This window comes from Coffea arabica, chromosome 7e (assembly GCF_036785885.1).
Source record: "Coffea arabica cultivar ET-39 chromosome 7e, Coffea Arabica ET-39 HiFi, whole genome shotgun sequence".
NCBI classification, from domain to species: Eukaryota; Viridiplantae; Streptophyta; class Magnoliopsida; order Gentianales; family Rubiaceae; genus Coffea; species Coffea arabica.
In genome coordinates, this window is record NC_092323.1 from 2,342,991 (window position 1) to 2,358,305 (window position 15,315).

The following is a 15,315-nucleotide window of genomic DNA, read 5'->3' on the forward strand; positions in this document are numbered from 1 at the left end:
TTGATTATTATTATTTTTTGTCTAGAAACACAAATCATCAAACATGTTCGGATTCAAGTCACAAAACTATGAAGAAGTTCTAACATTTGAAGATGTATTGGTTTATGACCGTATGTTTTATTATTATTTTTATATATTTTGAACGAATTAGATATAAATATTATTGAAAAATTATTGATTTATGTATTTTTTAAAATCTATTACTTGTTCATGTTTAGTTTTAATATTGTAGTTTTGTGAACGCTAAATTAGTTTTATAACTCAATAGTTATAGTAATTATATGAATAAAATTAAGGAGCAATAAGTGAATTTGAACTAAACTCGAATAAGGTTTAAAATTTAAATATTTTGTAAGTTGAGTTTGATCATTACGTTTATTAATTCGAAACTCACGACCCCGATATCCAAAAATGTTTTAAATTAAATAAGCTGACCATAAACTCATGAAAATCCGACTCATATAACCCGATTGATGGGCCTACCTAAAATACACTACTACTACTACTAAAAGATTACTGGAGTCGTTTTTATTTTCTATAAAAACATTTGAGGAGTGTGAAAGTTTTATACAGCAGTAGTAGGGGTGAAAATCATTCAAGCTATTCAATTCGATCTTGCAAGTAATTCGATCAAAGAATCTACATGAATTCAGTTAATGCTAAGTTTAAGTTACTTGATAAACTAATTGAGTTAAATTCGAGCAAAAAAAATCAAAATTTGAATATTCGTCAAACTTTACTTAACAGTGTATTTATAATATAATTTATAATTATTTATTATAAAAGCATGAAATTTACTGAAAAAAATGAAATTTGAATATGCGATTGAACTCTATTTGATCGAGTTCAAATAAACTCGAGCTCGAGTTGAAGTATTTTCATTGAAGCAGAGGTCTTATAAGGATTTGAGGTGCGAAAGAAGTAGAACAACCAACCATGGTGATAGTGGGACATGGCCGCGTAATCGGCGCGTTAAATGGGCCCGAGAGTTAACGCAGACGAGCAGCTACTGCCTTCTAGCTTCTAGCACTCTGTCTCAGAGGAGAGGTTTGATAAAGTGAGCACCACTCCGTGGGCCGCAGCCTTAATTAACCAATGGAATTGTAATGTGCAGACGAGAAAGAAGAACGTGGTTCCTGTCCAACCAAATAGATAAATGGACGCGCTTGAGTCGTTAGATCTAAATTCAGCGGCTGACATCTGAGTCACTGACTCAGCCGTTGGATCAGCCGCAAACCGACAACAAGCGGCCCAGATATCGTGAAAGGCGGTGGGAATAGCAATCCGCTACCGCTTTATAAAGTAGCCAATACAATGCTAACGTCGCTACTTTTCGTGATTGCCTCTCTCTCTCTCCAATAACGAAGGTCTGCCCTCTCTCTCCCTCAAAAAAAAAAAAAAAAAAACACTACCACTACTAAGTAGAGTTGTGGGTAACTATTAGTAATCGAAGTTCACAAGTCAAGGTTTCGTCGAGCTTCCTTAGCCTCCAGCTACTTTTTTTTTTTCTTTTTTGGCTTCTCTTTATCCACTCTCCCTGCCTCCAATTCAAGGGATTTAAGATTCTAGGGTTTTCAAGTTCCCTATTTTGCATCCTAGTTTTATACAGAAACAGGCGGAATTAAAGGCCGGCCGGCTTACAAGTAGGTCCTCCAATTATTTGTTGAGGTTGATCTAGGGTTTTGGCACCGCTTCATCAGTTGTAGTTTCTTGCTGAATTTATCTGGTTTCCTGCTCGAACCTCTAATAGTACCAAGAGAATTTTGATTCTTGGAACTCCAGGAGGGATCTGGGCCAAGGTAATTGGGTTGAAGTGAATTATTCTTCATTTGTTGTATAATTTAAGTGCAATATTCAAGTTTCTCGAGTTGCGACAAGCCTCAATCAGATTATATTCGGTCTCTCTCTGTTTGTTTTCTTTTTGTGTATTAATTGCGTTCGGCGCATTCGAACCAAGCTAGGACAGCATAAGGGGTGGAGAGAAATTTCTTCAATTGTGGGGGGTTAATTCGATAGTGCTGTAAAATTTTCAATTTCATCGTGTGTGTGTTAGTGGCCGTTTTACGATGTGTGGTCAATCCAGATTTTCTTGAGGTCATATTTATGAATTCTCCAAGATTCATTCTATTCAGGGTTGAACTTCTTATATGAACTTGGCTACGAAAAAGACTTGAGTTCGGTGAGGAAGTTCTTGGCACAATGATGGCTAGGAAGGAGAGGTTTCCAGATGTTTATTCTACTGGTGTTCTTCCTAATTATGAATCAGAAGGGTCTGGCAGCTCAGCAAGACTCGAGGCCGAAATTACCGCTTCTGAGGATTCGACTGCACCAAGACAAAAATGGGTGGATGTAAATTCTGCTTTACGAGATGGCTTTGATGTACCTGTCCAAGTGGTCCCTTTATCTAAATTGTCTCTATCTGAGAAGAAGAGCTTGATACTAAGGTTAAGATCAGAGCTTGAAAAGATTCGGGTCCTCCAGAGGAAATTTCAATTGCTGAAGACAAATGCTGTTACATTGTCGTCATCTAGCGATATACTTAGCTGTAGCAATGTACAGAGAGCTGCTCCCCCGGTCCTGGATTCCAGGAAATCTTCAGCCCAGGTTTCTAGGTCTGGAAAGAAATCAAGCTCTTCAGGTAATAAGGCACGGGGTTGGAACCGCGGTACTTCAGGGAGGTTCGAGTCTGTGAAACAGGGTACTATCTCAAATTCGAATGTGGGAATGATGAAACAATGCGAGGTCTTGTTGAAAAAGTTAATGTCCCACGAGTATGCATGGGTCTTTAATACTCCTGTTGATATAGTTAAGTTAAACATTCCGGATTATTTCACTGTCATAAAACAACCAATGGATCTGGGGACAATAAAGAGCAAGCTTGGTTCGGGAGTCTACTCAAGTCCGTTGGACCTTCTTGCAGATGTGAAGCTTACTTTCTCAAATGCAATGACGTACAATCCACCAGGAAATGATGTTCATATTATGGCAGACACCATGCAAAAGTTTTTTGAGGCCAGATGGAAAACTCTTGAGAAGAAACTTCCAGGAAATAGTTCACAATCAGTACCTCATAAATCTGAACTTCAAGAGGAGGCTGAAGTAGTTAAGCCAACTGCCCCATCGAAGAAGAGGAAACTCAGTCCATTGCTGCATTCAGTAGTGCAACAACCTGTGAAACCAAGAATGACCGATGAAGAGAAGTGCAATTTAAGCAGAGAATTGGAGAGTTTGCTTGGAGATCTACCCGACAATATTGTTGACTTTTTGAGGGAGCAAATTTCTAATGCAGGGGAATCTGGAGAAGATGAGATTGAGATTGATATTTATGATCTGAGTGAGGATGTTTTGTTCACATTAAGAAAGCTTTTGGATGAATATTTGAAAGAGAAACAAAAGAATGATGCAAAAGCTGAACCTTGTGAGATAGAGGTAGTAGTTGTCATTCTACGCTCTAGTATTTTCTTGGGGTCAAAGAAATAAAAGTTACATGTGCCTTGTTATATGATTGCAATGCCTTTGCCTTTATGATGACTGTGTTGTTCCATTCTCTGTTTCAGCTGCCTAATGAATCAGGGCTCAGTAGTTCATCCATGCAAGTCGACAAAGGTGGTTATTCCCTCTAGTCTTATCGTGCCTTAGTAAATGACACTGGCTGCTTAGTGTTTATAAACCTTGTAATGTATTATTGTTATTTTGGTTCATTAGGAAATGATCTTGTTGATGAGGAAGTTGATATTGGAGGGAATGAGCCCCCTGTCTCAAGCTACCCTGCAGTTGAGATTGAGAGAGATGGCGGTCTGAGGAGTAACAGGTCCAATTGTAAATCAGGTTTGTTGCCCCTTTGTCATGGAATTCTTGTGCTGTTACCATGCAAATTTGTGATTTGAAGTCTAAATATGTTAGTTGTAACTGTTATTGACTTAGTTACCTCATCAAATCGTTGGTTATAGCCTTTGATATCCAAAGTATGGTGTGGTTTGTTCTATCTGTGGATTGTAATTCATTTTTGTATACCTGTCTCTTTTCTGTCTATTTTGCTTCTACTTCACATGTTTCAACCTAAACAATACCCCTGCTGTTTGTCTTTTTTTAATACTGAAAGTCGGGGTTATCCTAAAACACTAAATCCTAGGCCTGGTTTTAGTATTTGAATACATGCGGATTTCCTGCAGATTTGGGTTCTACTGACCATTCTGATGGTGAAGCAGAGATTAAAGCTTACACTGCAACAAAGCCAACCTTGGTATGTGTAACTGATTGGCAATTTTTTGAATGGACACACAAAACCTATAGTTGTGGTTATCTCCTTGTTTTGGAGTGAAATGTAATTCTTGTCTTATGGTTTTCTTACTACGTGATTACAGGATGAAAGTGATTCTCCAAGAGTTTTACAGGAGAAGGAGGGTGGAGAGGATTTGACTGAGGGAAATCGTGAGTTCTTAAATCAATTGCTTTGATCCGTTTTCTTTTGGGTGTCTGTGACTTCTGTTTATTATGTATATAAGTTTGGTGACAGGCAAAAACTCTATGCCTGTCTTTTCGAGAGTTAAATGAGCTGCTGTGAGTCTTGTTATTGAATCATATGTTTCTTTGGACTGTCTTGAAGTTATTCTTAACTAAGGACTAAATAATATTTCCATCTTAGAACTAGCGAATTGATATACAGCTGGTTATTCAAGAACAAATTGGTCTCTGTGTTTGATGTTACGTAATGTGGTTTCCTTGACTTTGGATATGATTTTTTATAATTATTTTTGGCAAAATGAAAATATGGTTCTGTTTGCTGAGACCTATAACCAAAGAGTTTTCTTCTCCCATATGAAATTATTATCAATCCATTTGCCTCGATGGTATGGAGTAAATCAGTAGTTGAAAATCATTTCAGATTTTTTTAGGTAATATTACTTTTTGTTGTAAATGGAAAATTCTTCTCCAAACTGATAAAATTAAGGAAGAAAGTGTTCCATGCTGTACTTTTCTTTTGGACGATTATCTATTGAATGGGAAAATAGTTTTCAGGATCGGCTAGTGTTTTATACATTTGGCTCTGTAATACAGAGTTATCCACACCTTGTGCCATAAATAATTATTTCAGGGGATGTTCTGGCTTTTGTGCTGGTTTCTACTGATTAAGTTTGTTCGTCTTTAGCTGATATAATCTTGACGTATGATATTACTTTGAATCCACCTAGTTGACATGACTTAAGTATTAGTTTGCGTTTGGCTTTGTCTTTTCTATTTCATTTAGTTGATTGGAGTGTATGGCTCTGGCATACTCATGATGTATGATATTACGTTGGATCCACTCAATTGACACGGCTTCAGTAATAGTGTGTATTTGGCTTCCACTTTTCTATTTCATTTAAGTGGCAAAAATATCTCTGGCAGTCAAGTAAACTGTTTATGCGTTTCAAATGACTTTTCTTCCAAAAAGGAATTCACAACCTGCTGACTACTTTTGCATGCATGGTTCAGAATCTGTTAGTGGGCTTGATCAGCTTGAACAGAGTTCTCAAGAGAAGCCTAATTCAGATGAGTCAGATAGCCGCCAAGATGGTAAGAGAGAGTAATAAGGAAATTGTTTACAATTAATATTGTTGTCTTATCCATTACTATTTAAAATCTTAGGGGAGAGTGCTCCAGCTAGAAGGCCAGTCTCCCCAGAGAAGCTCTACAGGGCTGCTCTCCTGAAGAACCGTTTTGCTGATACCATCTTGAAAGCCCGAGAAAAAACTCTTGGCCAGGTTGGTTAATTTTTATGGATTGACTTGTATTAGCCCAATTGATTGTAAAAGGTCGTGTGAAATTTGATTTTTTTTTTCCTTTTTAATTTTTTGGGCGAGATTAGGGCGAAAAGGGAAATCCTGAGAAATTGCGCCGTGAAAGGGAGGAACTTGAGCTGCAGAAGAAGAGAGGTTGCAATCTATTGAACATTTGTGTTGTGTACTCATGCTAGTGTATGAAGTCAATACAAATGAATTTTGAAATGAACACTTCATTAATTTGCTGCCTTATAATAGAGAAAGCTAGATTGCAAGCAGAAGCTAAAGCTGCTGAAGATGCTCGAAGACAAGCAGAAGAAGAAGCTGCAGCTGAAGCCAGAAAGAAAAGGGAACTTGAGAGAGAAGCTGCCCGTCAGGCACTGTTGCAGGTACTAAAGTTGAAGAATATGTTGTGAAAGGATGCAAATCTTCTGCTGCTTGTTTGTTTTACTTGAGTCTTTTGAATAACTCTTGACTCTGGCACAGATGGAGAAAACTGTTGAAATAAATGAGAATTCCCGGTTCCTCGAAGATTTGGAAATGCTCAGATCTGGTCCACTTGAGCAGTTACCTAGTTCCGTGGATGAGACTAGCCCAGATCACTTGCAGGAAGGGTTTGGTAGTTGTTTTAAGTTTGGAGGTAATAATCCCTTGGAACAACTTGGCTTGTACATGAAAGTGGATGAAGAGGATGAGGAAGGGGAGCCACCTAATGCTCTGGGTAGCGTTAATGATGATGTAGAGGAAGGAGAAATTGATTAAGTTTTACAGCTTTTCTTTATGTCATCAAGAAGGTTAGACACACAGTCATTCGACGATCCAACCCAATCAAGTTATCTTAATGGGAAGAAAAGGTATGACAGTAACAAGCTTGCTTGTTTCATCCAGCAAGAAAAGGTACGCCTAGTCGGTTATCTGCGTTAAACATATTAACTGGCGTGCAGAATTTCCCATGAGCTTTTAGACAGCATTGTAGAGTGGGACCGAAGTCTCACTCTTGTCATGTCAAATATCGACCCTTGTTCTTTTTGCCCTTGGTTTTGGCTTTAAACAAGGTTGGAGGGATAGTACTTGCTGGGCTTTGCATGAAGTAGACTGCAGCACTCTTCCACGAACGAACTGTTTTGTCCTCGATGTACCCCACTTTGGATGTGTTACTAGGTTGATGGCTTGGATCCAGGAATGATTTAATCTATTCTTATTACGTGTTTTTATGGGGGGATTGGCTCCTCTGGTATTGGAGCAGTCGTTTAAGATTTGTGTCGTGGCTGAGGTGGGTTTCTGTCTCGAATGTACGCCATCTTTCGACACTGACGTCGCAGGAGACCATTTCATAATTTTTACGACGGATTGCGTAATTGGAGAAACTATTCATATTGGACTATTAGATTCACAGCCTTATAACGTGGTGTGCTGCTGGCTAATGAGTTATCATGGAGAAGTCAGTTAACAAGCAATTCACGCTTCCCAGCTCCCACGTTTCTTAAAGACTTTTGGGTAAAGGATGAGAGCATTCAAACTTGAAAGATGGCACAGTTTTTCGCGTGGCGCTGCAGCGTCCTCTTTAACCTTAAACGTGAAGGAGAGGGAAAAGCAAAGAAATACTACTTAATTGACATATAGCATGCTAGCACGTGGCCCAAAAGAAAAAATAATATGTTTGATGCACCGTAAACGTGAAGAAGAGAGAAAAGCAAAGAAATACTTCATTGCGGAAAAATGTTTGTCCCTGCGGTTAGAGATGCTCTTTTCCGAAAGGAAAATTGTTCAAAACCTCCTCCTTTACATTTGGTAAAGAAATTTTTTCATCATTCATATATAAAATGGTAATTTTACTTTTCTTATAAAATTAAGTTGATAAAATTTGATTCCAACTTAAGTTTTTGACTATTTTTTGCTTGAATCCATCACATAATTTATACGTGGTTATTTTTTGGGGTAAAAAAGGTTAAATCTGATTTATTTACCGAATTCATATTCATTTTTATTCTTAAAAATGGAGTATGGCCCAAATCATTGTCATTTTTTCCTAAAAAAGTAGGATTCGGTCCAATCCATATTCATTATTGTCACTAAAAAAAAGTGAGACATGATTTTTTTTATACATAAATAACGATTGCATAAATGTGAGACATGATTTTTTTTTATACATAAATAATGATTGTATATGGGTTACGTGGGGATTTTAGACTAAAAAGTGATTGAAAATTTAGGTTGTGATCAAAATTTTCTAACTTGAATTTATAACGAACGTAAAGTTAACATTTTAGTAAAGAACGAAAAAATTCATTAGATAAAATACGATGGGTGTTTTAGACTAATTTCCCGTTTTAAAAATACTAACATGTGTGGATTTTCGACATGTCAATACGACAAATTATCATTAAATAAGTGTTTGCATTTATGAATTTTTCTATATTTGCGATACATTTTCAAGCACTTTTTGAAGAAATGAATACTTAGATGGTTTATTAATAAGTGACCGGCGACTTCTTTCCACACATTCTTTTGTGCTTGGCTAACTTAACGCCTTTATTACGTCCTAATATTAGGTTATAGTGGTTGTTTAATGGAAAAATCAACGACAGGAGAGGAACTAGGCTGTTTAGGCAAAAGTGGAAATGAAAGGAAGAAATCTAAGTACTCATATGTAGACATTCTTTCTCAAATTGCTTGTTTGGACTGTCATTATTCTCCAAAAAATTTTTATATTTTCCGAGAGTTCATTTTCTAATCACGTTTCTAGCTCACATACATTAAATTTATTATAATGTATTTTTTCTCACAAAAATTTCAAAAAATAGCGATCCAAACAAGTTTTTTTTATCGAAGATTGGTTCTTTTCTTCCTTTTCTTTCCACGTTTAGAGAAAAAAATTTTCCATCTCCGATTTCTACACTGTTCTTCTTTTCTTTCTTTTACTTCCAATAAAAAGCTCACCCAAACAGAAAAAAGAAAAAAAAAGATTCTTGAAAGTCTCAAGATTCTCGAAAAGTGCAATCTATTTAAGTTTGGAGAGGCAACCACCTTTTACTTTTTAGCATCAACATCAAACCAACCTATACCAAACATTTCCAGCCTCTTCCCCCGGAACCATATATATATGGGCTTGCATTAATTATATATAAATGTAGCATTTCTTCTTACCGTTCCTGCTAGTACTAAACCTTTCTGGCAATCTCCGCCAATCTTACTCGTAGGTTGAATCGCAGAAATAGTAAGTACTACATAGGATTTGTTTATAGCCTTTTCTTTTATTTATTTTTTAAAATTTTCGTTGATTAATTAGATTGGATCAGGTTTCGATCGTATGGAAACCCTCTCTACTAGTGCGCTGCCGATGCCAAATCTTCCTGTGTTCTTCGCCGTGTATCTGCTGCTTTACTTGATTGCTTACTTCGTCATCTTCCGCAACTGGTCCAGGAATCTCCGGCCGGAAGCGTCGAGCTGCGTAATTTCACTGGCCCACGGCACTCCCGCCGTGTTTTTAGCCAGTCGCGCCATCCTGATCGATCCGAACCGCAATTTCCATTCCCAGAATACCCCTTTCCAGAATCTAGTGCTCGATTACAGCATTGCCTATTTCTTGATGGACCTGTGCCATTACTTGATTTTCTACCCAAGAGATGTGCTTTTCATCGGCCACCATCTGGCCACTTTATTCGTTTTCGTCACGTGTCGGTACTGCGTGTACCACGGGGCATATGCGATACTGGTGCTGTTGATTCTGGCAGAAATTACCAGCTTCTGCCAGAATGCTTGGACGCTGGCCGGTGCCCGCAGATCGGACTCGGAATTTGCCGCCAGACTGTACGACTCTCTGTCGCCTCCTTTTTATGCTTTGTACACCGCAGCTAGGGCTTTTGCGGGGCCGGTTTTTGTATACCAAATGCTTGCTTTTTATTTGGGTGGGATGGCGGATAATGTGATTCCCAGATGGCTCTGGGTTTCCTGGATATTTGTTGTTGTTACGGCAATTTCTGTCAGTATATTGTGGATTTCGAATCTTTGGCTTCAGTTGTACAAAGAAATAACTGCAAGGCATGCCGAGAAAATTAGATAAAGCCTGCAGCTTTTTTTAATTTTTTCCCCACCCCCTCCCCTAATTATGGAAAATTCAGCTGCTCTACTGAAAACTCTGCACTGCAGTATATTAGCTTCTTCATAACTGTTTGCTGCAAGATGAAAATGAGTTTTGCATTTAAGTTATTGGTAGCAGTTGGACTCAGATTTACATTTCTGCGGTTATCAAATTATTGAATCTGCAGTTGGGCCCGCCCCGCTTAATAGAAATAATTTCCTTCCTTGTTAAATTATGTTAGTATTAACATTAACTTAAAAAAAAAAAGTTATTTTGCCTTGTAGGAATATGCTGATTTGAACTGGGGTATATAATATATATTATATACCCCTAACAGACAATACGCCCAAGTGTAGTAATTTGGTGCAACGGGATGAACTGGGTTTTTAGTCTTTTCAGCAGCTGGGTGGAGGACAGCGTCCTCAAATTTTGTGCTGGTAGTGCTTTCTTGGTCTTGCATTACACGAGATGTGTGTATTTATCTTAATGCAGGTTTTGTTTTAAAAAAGTTGTAGTACTGTGACTCACTCAAGTATTCAACAGTGATTGTTGTTGGTGTTTTGCTGTGTAAGTAAGGTGGGTAGCTGCTTTTCAACTGATCGGAAGTCAAGTTTATTCGTAGCCTTGCTTTGCGATATCGTGGACGACTGAAAGCCCTGACGCAAACGTCAGGTCAGACGAGCTCCTTGAGATAAATGAATGGACTTTGATCTTTGCCCAGTTAAAGAAATATCTTGGGAAAAAAAAAAAATCAGGAGAAGGCAGGCGGCAGGTGAGGAGATGGAAGGATATCTGACGCGTTAAAACTGTATGGCCCTCTGCTTGTGGGTTGGGGCCTTGGGGGGAATTAATAAGTGAATGTGATTTCTTTTGGTCCCTTGGCCTCCTCAGCGGTTGAAGCCATAAATATCCCCAGGTCCGTGACGGCTAGAATCCGCAGAAGCAGCTGATTATTTCACCCAGTACGGAACATGGCTCCTAGACCTAGTACAAGGAGGAGCCAGAATACCATCATTTTTTGGTGTGATTTACCCTTGGCTCCCCGTGGTAGCTCGGCTGGGACTGGACGTCTATAGTTACAATAAGGTCTCAGGTTCGATCTCATGTGCTAACGTTGCTGGGTATCTTTGGGGCGAAATTATGTCCAATCTGGGGATTAGTTTGGGGTGATTCCGAAATGCCTCTCCAGACAAAAAGAAAGAAAGTGATTTACCCTTACTATTATTTTTGGTGCATCAGATTGGAGGAACAGAAGAAACGGATTCTTGTTCTTGTTCATGGATAGGGGACAAAATAAAATATTGCTTTTTTTAAAAATAACATAAATGGGCTGTGAATGTGTGAGCGTGCAGGTAGTGGCGCTGGTCTCTGACCCAATGGGATTTAAGCCCATCATGTGATCGCTCATTTCAAAAGTATTTTGTACCGTTAAATTCGTATCAATTTTAGGGGGGGCGAACCGACCCGAGGCTTGAATTTTGACGACGTACAAGTAAAAGACAATTCCTTGAAATTTGATTGTCAAGGTTACTCCGAATGGGATCCAGCAGAAGCCCTGTCACCAGGTTTTTTTTTTTTTTTTTTGACGAAAGTTAGATTAACAAATCTAATCCCAGAAGAAACCTCAAAAGCCGGCAACTTTTGAGATCCTCCCAGAGACTTATAAACCCAACCCCAAACCCCCCAAAAATCGATGTGGGCTGGCAACCCCACAAAGGACTTATAAACCCAACCCCAAACCCCCAAAAAATTGATGTGGGATGGCAACCCCACAAGGTACCCAGTCACCAGGTGACATTTGAAAAATATTATTGTGCCTCCAACGGCAGGCAGATAAAAAGTACCCGATAAAAATCAAGATTTGACACTTTGGGTTCATTCAACACGTGGGAATCCCCATCAAATGCTGCAAGCGGTTTCGATTCCGCAGTTTGCATACCAAGCTGCGGTCCGGTCCGGTCCGGTATCCATGAAATATATTAAATCAGCAGCATGAGGAGAGAGGAGACCCATCAGTCCTTGCTCCTCAATGTCATTGCTTGCCACTTTGACTCTCAGTCATTGAGTGCATATATTGTAAACCGCTCATAGTACTACCTAATAAACATCAGGTTTGCTTACAAAATAATAATACATAAATAAACATCAGGTTACGTACTTTGACCAATTCAAAAGCACATACAAATTAGATGATCAAATCAACGAGGAAAACAACAAATTAGACTAAAAAAGAAAAATGCTACAACCAGTTTTTTATTTTTATTTTTTTTCCTTCCTTTGGGTTGGAAAATTGGTGGTGTTTGTATTGCAGTTATATATATATATATATAATTCTTACATGTTTTCTGTGAACACATTTCTCATTCATCTTTTTATTTTATATGTATCAAATCATTGTAGTATATTTTTCTATTTACATCAAATCGCTGTAGGATGTTTTCCATACAAACTCTAAAAAATAGCAATCTTCTATTCGAATGAACTGAATATCTTTTATAAGGAATCAGAGGAATATGCGACGATTTTTTCCAGGAAATTCCCAACGACAAATACACACTATGACTTCCTTTCTATCAAATCGATCATGATCACTGCCTACATTCCAAGAAATTGTGTAGCACCAATAGGAACTAATAAAGAGACCCGCGATTCCGTAGAAAGACATAACGATCCCTTATGGAAAAAAATAATTTGTTGAGACGGAAAAGAAGATGGAGTATCAAATTTCTACGAACGGGAACTTTATGTGCTCATTGAAAATGATTTAGATAGGATAAAGTCAATGAATGGTTTCGATTCACAGCCAAGAATTTCCCCGGCAACTGCAAACTTCCTGATGGAGATGGAAGGTCCTGTTTCCACAAGAAACTTTGAACCATTAGGTATGGCTGCTGCTGCAGTGCAAACGTTGCAGAACATTTTTTTTTTTTTTTTTTTTTTCAGTTGGGGGGTATCCGGGACCACCCGACTAATCCCACCAACCCCGAGGAGAGCGGGCCCCACCGATCCTCAGGAAAATACCCCAGGCAGCCCAAGCTCGGAATCGAAACCAGGACCGACGCCTTAACTAAGGTCGTGAAGTCCGCCCGAGCTGCCCAGAGGGGGCACAAACGTTGCAGAACATGAGGTACGTTTTGTTGATGACAACTGTAGGGTAAACTTTTACATGCTTTCACCTTAAATTCATGCTTGTTATGGATAAGAAAAAAAAAAATTAAATTAAACTTTTCTTGCAGTAAAATCTGAAGTAGTAGTACTACTTTTTTATTACTATAACCACACGAGCACCAGATTAATAGTTACATTACAGGATGTCCCTCCCTCATCTAAAGGAGCAGTCAGCAATCAGCAGCTACACCAAGCGCTGAAACCTCATTTATGCTAGTCAGTTTCGGCGAATTTCAGTTACCAAATGTAATTAATTAGGATGGTCCACCAAATAATTTCCTTCCGTCATTCAAGAAAAGGAAAATGCTATTATCAAAAAAAAAAAAAAAGAAAAGGAAAAAGGATGCAGAAGACGACGAAGAAATGCACATCCAGTGGGCCCATATGGCAGTAGTACTACTGCTACAACTAAGGAGAATGGCGTTGTAGTGTGAAAGTGTGGGCGTTGACTGAGAGGACCTCTTCGTTGGTCAAAGTCGTCGCTGGTGTACTTTAATTTATTCTGAATCTTCCGCACAATTTTTTGGGTTTGGATTCCGTCTCCGCTCTCCTCTCCAGGCGGGGGAATGCCCATTCAATATTTCAATTCCCCCACAGCCCACAGCCCACTTGCTCTGCTGAAACTACACTTGCAAGCAAGCCACCCACCATGACTATAGGTGGCAAATCAATCCATTTAATTAAATTTATTCATATTCATTCATGAATAAATGGGTATGAATATCTTAAATTTTTATATATGGGTATAAATGGGTTACCCAATAATATCCATTTATTAAATGGGTATTATTGGGTAACCCATCAAATCCAATTAACCCATTTAGAATTATTTTCCCCCAAATCACCATTTTTTTTTCAGATTTTTCATTTTGTTATGATGTTAACTACTTTGTAACTTTTGAAAATGACAAACCTCGTAGAGGCTAAGCCAGGGAGTTTGGGGCAGTAGGAACCTATTTCATTTCACTGCGAGCGAGCGAGTGAATACGTTGATTCTATGTAAACCTTGGGTTGGGGCGGGGGGCCAAGAGTAACATGGCTTTCATGTGCAATAGGGGGCGCTGGGTCAGTCTCCAACGCGAAAATGCTAAATAGAGCCGCGGTTGATGATCAATTCATGGATACGGATCACCGCATTTTTTGTTGTCAATGCGTCATGGTCCATGACGCATCGACAACTTTGGACTTTTGGCTTTCTGCAGTTCTGGGGAAGCGACAGGCTGCCAATGACTGCTGGACCGCTAGGGATAGCGAGCTATTTAAGTAAATTTATCTGTTCATATCATTAATATATATATATTTTTTTTTTATTTTAGATACATTAATTATAAAATGTAACTAGTGACCAGCAAAGTTATTTTTTATCCGTGAAAGTTGACCTTTCCTATATAAAGTTGACCTTTCCTTCGCTTATGATACACATAATTTCAAAGGCAGAAATGAGAAATCAATCTTTCAAGTTCCACATGTCCAAGATGGATCCACAAATTCGGCCCCGGGCGGCGGGCTAGGAGGATGCTTAGTGGCGGCACTGTCTTTTTTTTTTTTTTTTTTTTTGTCGACACAGGGGTGTCCAGATCAATTCTTACGGGACCCCACTAATCTCCTTGCTACTCGGGCCCGACGCCTCAACCCGGCCCGAACACGTTAAGTGCGCGGAGGAATCCAGCGGAGCGGAGACTCAAACTTGTGATCTCAAGATTCACTGGTGAGAGACGCTGCCGCTGGACCATTCACGCGGGAGCTAGTGGCGGCACTGTCTGAAATTAGTAATTTGATGTTTCAAAAAGTTAAAATATTCGTCCAATCAAATTCAAATGCCGCCAACCAACTTGATCCATGTCCCCACTTCACTTTGCAATAACAAGCACAGACACATTTGAGAGAGATTGGTATTTTATAATTATCTCAACAGAAAATGCAATCCCGACGTGCCTCAATTAACTATACAACGAGTTTTTCAAGTCGGCCTTTTCAAAATCGGCCACAAATTCAAAAGTCAGTAGTGTATTGAGGAAAGGGAAAAATAATTCTCTTCGCTTATCGAACCAGAATAAATAAGCAATAGAAATGTGCCAGTAGTAGTAGTATTCCTTCCGTTTCCTGCCGACCTCAGAATTATACACATGCGTCTTTAGTTTTCATCTACAAAACCAAAAGGTCTCAATGAATTCTCAATCAAGCAAAAGATCCGCACCCCCCCCCCCCTTTGTACAGTACAGTGTGCGCTGCCCCAATTACGGAGAAAGGCATGGTGTGCCTGTCGTAACAAACTTTGTGCTTAAACCACTCACAGTTTTTTTT

General features: G+C 38.8%; 2 protein-coding genes across 5 annotated transcripts; both read left to right on the forward strand.

Moving 5' to 3' along the window:
- The first annotated feature begins 1,319 nt into the window (after positions 1 to 1,319).
- LOC113722924 (transcription factor GTE8) lies at positions 1,320 to 7,149 on the forward strand. Of its 4 annotated transcripts, none has more exons than XM_072060372.1 (11): positions 1,320 to 1,799; positions 2,133 to 3,432; positions 3,558 to 3,606; positions 3,706 to 3,828; positions 4,173 to 4,243; positions 4,365 to 4,431; positions 5,476 to 5,556; positions 5,629 to 5,744; positions 5,849 to 5,915; positions 6,021 to 6,151; positions 6,249 to 7,149. In XM_072060372.1, the coding sequence occupies exons 2-11, from the start codon at positions 2,200 to 2,202 to the stop codon at positions 6,522 to 6,524; spliced, it is 2,214 nt and encodes a 737-aa protein (XP_071916473.1). In that variant the 5' UTR covers positions 1,320 to 1,799; positions 2,133 to 2,199; the 3' UTR covers positions 6,525 to 7,149. The 4 variants fall into 4 exon arrangements, with proteins under 4 accessions (XP_071916473.1, XP_071916472.1, XP_027101958.1 ...); XM_027246157.2 differs by having other exon boundaries at positions 1,321 to 1,799; positions 2,133 to 3,429; XM_072060371.1 differs by having other exon boundaries at positions 1,320 to 3,432.
- Positions 7,150 to 8,703: 1,554 nt separating this feature from the next.
- Positions 8,704 to 9,878, forward strand: LOC113722925 (TLC domain-containing protein At5g14285). Its single transcript, XM_027246159.2, has 2 exons — positions 8,704 to 8,979; positions 9,062 to 9,878. The coding sequence occupies exon 2, from the start codon at positions 9,073 to 9,075 to the stop codon at positions 9,823 to 9,825; it is 753 nt and encodes a 250-aa protein (XP_027101960.1). The 5' UTR covers positions 8,704 to 8,979; positions 9,062 to 9,072; the 3' UTR covers positions 9,826 to 9,878.
- Positions 9,879 to 15,315: the final 5,437 nt, after the last annotated feature.